The sequence below is a fragment of the Puntigrus tetrazona genome, chromosome 2 (assembly GCF_018831695.1).
Source record: "Puntigrus tetrazona isolate hp1 chromosome 2, ASM1883169v1, whole genome shotgun sequence".
Classification (NCBI taxonomy): domain Eukaryota; kingdom Metazoa; phylum Chordata; class Actinopteri; order Cypriniformes; family Cyprinidae; genus Puntigrus; species Puntigrus tetrazona.
This window is the reverse complement of record NC_056700.1, coordinates 7,008,806-7,014,343: the sequence shown is the minus strand read 5'-3', so window position 1 is coordinate 7,014,343 and position 5,538 is coordinate 7,008,806. Positions and strand designations below refer to the sequence as shown.

General features: G+C 36.2%; 1 protein-coding gene across 8 annotated transcripts; it reads left to right on the top strand.

The window, feature by feature from the left end:
- The first annotated feature begins 1,129 nt into the window (after positions 1 to 1,129).
- lhx8a (LIM homeobox 8a) lies at positions 1,130 to 4,761 on the top strand. Of its 8 annotated transcripts, none has more exons than XM_043254999.1 (8): positions 1,130 to 1,308; positions 2,377 to 2,514; positions 2,681 to 2,802; positions 3,085 to 3,305; positions 3,462 to 3,565; positions 3,746 to 3,841; positions 3,953 to 4,167; positions 4,295 to 4,761. In XM_043254999.1, the coding sequence occupies exons 1-8, from the start codon at positions 1,255 to 1,257 to the stop codon at positions 4,419 to 4,421; spliced, it is 1,077 nt and encodes a 358-aa protein (XP_043110934.1). In that variant the 5' UTR covers positions 1,130 to 1,254; the 3' UTR covers positions 4,422 to 4,761. The 8 variants fall into 8 exon arrangements, 6 of the variants coding, with proteins under 6 accessions (XP_043110934.1, XP_043110952.1, XP_043110971.1 ...); XM_043255017.1 differs by having other exon boundaries at positions 1,134 to 1,308; positions 3,953 to 4,136; XM_043255036.1 differs by lacking the exon at positions 1,130 to 1,308 and adding an exon at positions 1,687 to 1,819.
- Positions 4,762 to 5,538: the final 777 nt, after the last annotated feature.

The following is a 5,538-nucleotide window of genomic DNA, read 5'->3' as shown; positions in this document are numbered from 1 at the left end:
AGATATGTGAGCTGTTTAAAATTAACTCAAATGTCTGGCTATATTTAATAGCTACAACTTAATAATATTAGCCAATTTACAATGCTTATAATGCTATTCATCATACGGTGAACGACAAAAATGGTTATTATAAAATGAGTAACATCTAATTATTAATGTATATCGCCTATGTAAACAAATAGACTATGTGGACATATGTTAAATAAATACTTGACTTGTAGGTTCAGCGGAAGTTGTGATTGGCTTCGGATTACTAGGCTGCACATGCTATTTTGTTTACCATTTTAGAACGCATTTTTCCTCATTCAGCTCGTTTTTAGTTTTGATATCATAATTACCATCCTGAGATAAAAACAAATTTTAACAGCACCAACAGTGCGCAGTGAAATATTTGAAAATAGCAATGTAAAATTAGCTTAGGGAAACATAACATAAAAATAAATTAGCCCGACTAATTTAACCAGTAATATCAACATAAACCGATAAGAAAAAAATGTCATTAAATAACAGTAATGATAATAATAACAATAATAATATCTAATGAACAAACGACAATAATATTGGCATGCATTTATATAGGCAGGTTAAGTGATATGCACTCTTCCTAATGAAACAGTGAAATAAATGTTTAATTTAATCATAAATCGACATCTCATTATGCATATTTCCAAACCTAGAAGTATTTAGTTATTGGACTATTGATGTAGCAAACGGTCAAACCCGCGTAATAATACCATGATACAAACGATATGATTATGATTATATGATGTGATTATTTGTAACAAAACACAGTTATCACTGCTTTTTATGACAGGCAGATTTTTTTATCTTACTGGTACGTTAAACAACAACAACAACATAATTTTGATGTGCAATCAAAACGTAAACCAATGAAAGAAACCTTCTGTAGCCTATTATTTGCTATAGGCTACTTATAAATAGTAAGTTAAAAAGTCGTTTCCAAAATGTATTTATCAAAATTGCTGCTTTCTGGTTTCAACAAAATATTATGCTGTTTGTTTACAAGTCTTTTTCACGCAACTCGGTCCTCAAATAATAGGCGTGTGTAAATGTGACAGGGAGGTGCGGCCAGTAGTGAGAACTGAGGGAAAAGTTCCACCCTTACTAAGGAAAACAAAAATTTGAGTTAAAACATGGTCACGACGTGCATTCAGCTGCAGCACCCATATGGATTAATTCTCGCAGTAGCCCAGGCCTACAAGAGATCTGAGAGTGGATAAAACATACTGGGCAATGTACTGGAAAAATGAACAAACCACATCGAAGGAAAGTCCAAGCAAGAACACTGTAAGTGAACATGAATTTGCTTATATTTTTGAAATATCTTAGTGTGCACTTTATTTTTTTATTTCCAGCCATTTTTATTTCTTGTTTTATCAATAAGTCATTATGTGGTCTCTATATTTTGGAATATTTGCATTTATAAAAATTTTATAAAATTCTAAATATATAGAATTTAAAGAACAAATTTATGTTGCAGACAAACGGTGTCCCCCATTATTCGTTAAACTATTAGCCTATTTATTCCGGTTTATCAGCGAGAACTGAAACCGCATTCGCTTCTGAATTACGGTAACATCCTCAGCTGCGCCACAGGCAAGGCTTGCGTGCAATTAATATAAATTATATCACTAATCAGGGGGGTTTGTTTTCTTAATGAAATGGCGGCAGTTGTTTTTTCTAAAGTTTTTAAATAATTTAAAAGGGTTAAGAAAAGAAAGAAAGAGATAGGTAGAGAGCGAGAAAGACAAAAAAAAGAAAAGAAAGAAAGAGGCACTTTGGAAAGCAACATATATGGGTAAATAAGCCGATAGAAAGCCAGTTAATATCTACCTGAGGAGTTTCAGTGCATGAAACGAAGAGGAAGACGCTTTGTGTTAAGAATCGCCCGTATTTCTGCACCTCTCCTTGCTCGCTTGTAGAGGTTGTCATGGTAAAAAGGCAAGTGGCCGTTAATGGGTCGCTTGGCCGCCCAGGTTAAAAGACGGTAGCTCTAGCGGGCAGGGTATACAGTGTGTTTGAGCTTCTCTCGTCATGCCCGCGCCCTGTGGAGGTTCAGTCCTCTGCACTTCTCACACCGTAGAGCTGCATCAAGTTCTAAACGCAGTGGTAGTAGTAACAATTTTTTTAAACATTTCTGGACTTGATTACTTTTTTTTTTTAATTTACGTAGCCTATCTATTTATTTGTTTAGTCAAAGACTTCTGAAATACCACAGGAAGTTCCCTGACTTTGTTTCCTAAACGATGAGGCTGCATTCTCGTCCCTAAACTAGCCTACGGTTTATTGGCCAGAGGTTTAATTTATCTACGTTTTATAAGACTTAAGTTTTTTCTTCTTCTTCTTTTTCTCCAGGATAAAACCCAAGCGCTGTTTGAAGAGGTATCGTGTTCGTCGTCGTCTTTGTCGCCCGGCTCTTCACTTCATGCCATGACAGAGAAAGCCATCTGTACCAGCTGTGGCACCGAGATCGTCGACAAATATCTGTTAAAGGTGCGTATTAAATATTTTAAGTTTAACAAATCTTTCAGGCGAGTGTTCTATAGCCAAATTGCCGTTCCGCTCTGGGTTTCCCAAATTCCAACTAAACTTTACTATTTTTTTCTTATCTACACACGTTTCGTTCGAAAACGGAATTTTTTTAACTTTTACACCTCAGGTGAACGATATGTGCTGGCACGTGAGATGTCTGTCGTGCAGCGTGTGTCAAACATCTTTGGGCAGACACATCAGCTGTTATATAAAAGAAAAGGAGATATTCTGTAAATTGGACTACTTCAGGTAAAGCTACCCCCCCAGCAATAAATACTGCAAAACTGTCATGCTGTCGATTTCCAATGCCTCCGAGTTTTCACTTTGCAGAGATTTCATTGTTAAATCTACCTAAATTAATTTTGGTTGGTGTTTTCTACCGGAAAAAAATTAGGTAGACAATAGCTGACTAGTGTTTTCATTCCTTCTCTGTGGTTTTTCCTGGAGTGCTGTTTCTTTACCAAAGAAATGCCACACAAGCTTGTTAAACTTTTAAATATGCAAGTTCTTATCAAATACTTTTTCTTGCAGAAAGTACGGAACGCGTTGTGCTCACTGTGGTAGGAATATCCATTCAAACGACTGGGTCCGCAGGGCAAAAGGAAACACCTACCACCTGGCTTGCTTTGCTTGCTTCTCTTGCAAGAGACAGCTGTCCACAGGAGAAGAGTTTGCACTGGTAGATGAGAGGGTTCTGTGTCGTGTGCATTATGACTGCATGTTGGACAACCTGAAACGTGTCATGGAGAATGGTCAGATTTTGCAAATACGTTTCCATTTAAATGGATATATAGTATACCCTATATGGTTAAAATTAACATAGTTACTCGTAATACATTCTGGTTTCTATAGAATCAGAGCTTGAATTTAATTCTGCTCTTGTTGATGAACTTTGTGGTTTACTGTAGGAAAAGGAGTGAATGCGGAGGGAGCTGTTCCCTCAGAGCAGGAAGTAAATCAGCCTAAACCAGCCAAGAGGGCACGGACCAGTTTTACAGCTGACCAGTTACAGGTTAATATTGAAATTCTCAATTGGGTGGTGGTGGTGGTGGTGGTGGTTGTTGTTGAACAAAAGCCAGATATTCAAGTCTAATACTGAGCAGCGCATGCAAAGAAATGGGTACTATGTGTGTGTGTGTTTTTTTTTTTTTTTTTTTTTTTATATTTATTTGTATATAATGTGATTTTTAAGGTAATGCAAGCCCAGTTTGCTCAGGACAACAATCCAGATGCTCAGACTTTACAAAAGTTGGCAGAAAGAACTGGTCTAAGCCGGAGGGTTATTCAGGTATCTATCTATCTATCTATCCATCTCTTTTTAATCAGTTTATTTTTATTGTAGTTTTATGCATATTACTAAACTAGTGTACTGTCAGTACTTCATCCATCTGCCGCTCAGGTTTGGTTTCAGAACTGTCGAGCTCGTCATAAGAAGCATGTTAGCCCAAATCACTCTTCAGCTGCACCAGTGTCATCTCTGCAGTCCACTCGGCTTTCTCCTCCCCTAATAGATGAATTTCAGTACACTGCTTTTGCCCCTGTAGACACCCCTATGCTGACTGCACTACACTCCTATATGGATGGTATGTTATGTGGAATATCGCAATATTCTATGTGAGTTTTGAGTAGTTTTTCATACTAAATTAAGTCTTATGTAAAAAAACAAAAAAAAATTGTGTATGTATATGAGCTCTCCATGACTGAAGTTTTGAGACTAGACATTAACTTTTCATCTTTGTAGTCCACTCTCCCTCTTCACTGGTTCTGCAGCCTCTCTTGCCCCACTCATTGACACAGCTGCCCATCAGCCACGCCTAAGATGTCCACTGCTGCCACATGGTCAGGTCAGAGTCCAGAGGACAGCATGAGAAAATCTTGATTCTTACTGACTATTGAACAAGACCCATGCTACTTTCTTTCATGGGCACTTACTGAAGGATATGTCTTGTGATGTTTAAAGTCTTAATTGTGGGAAAAAAGCCTGAAGTTTTTGTTTAATATATAAATATATATTATCTATATAGTGATGGAATAAATTTCATTTAATTTATTTCTTGTATGTGATTGAGCACTTTGTTTTAATATGCGTACCATGGAGTTCTTAGTTTTTGATTTAGTTGACAAACTTATTTTATTTTTGATTTGTTCTAAATTTACATTTGGAAGATGAAGAAAAGCCAATAAAATTTGTTGCTAGCATTGATCAAATGAAAGCTTTTGTTTGGCTTTAATATTGATTCTGCTTGGAAACTTTGCATTGAATCGTCAGAGGTTTGAGTTATTTTGTGATGTATAGATGGGGCTGGAAAAACTTGTAGAATGTTTGCTGTTTTTCTAGGAAAATATTCTAATTGACCAATAATCTAAACTGATTATTAAATGCTGTTTAAATTCAGTTACAAACATTGAATCATCATATGTTCAAGGTACACCAAAATTGCAAATCTGTGAAATGTTAAATTGGATTTGTGGCACACACAGTTTTATTGTATGCTCAGACTCTGTTCATGTCTCTGTCATGCTTGCCATTTATACACCTCATGGATGCAGTTAAACCAGCTAGCAATATCAGTATTGAGTAATGCAGACCAAGAGCATTTCTACTTGAAGTAAATGTAATGAATGTGGATGCACTGGACCCACTATTATCACATGTAATCGAATGACTGCTAAAAGCAGTCTTCTTTCAAGTCCTGATGATCTTTCAGTAAATTGGTTGTGTAAAAAGCTTGGGCCGACTCATTTTTCAAGATTTTATGTGCGCATGTGGGTGAGCAGCACTGTCTTCATGTTTAACTTATACCATACTAATCATTAACCAGCTATTATGTTATTGTAATTCTTGATTTAAAATGATAATTTTAGGCTTAAACCTGTCCAGCTACTGGTTTTTGATGAGAGATCCACAAAACAAATGCTTAAAAAATTGGGCGTTGAAGCTTTTAATGCATTTCAATGGCAGTTTAATAGAGGGAATAGGACTCT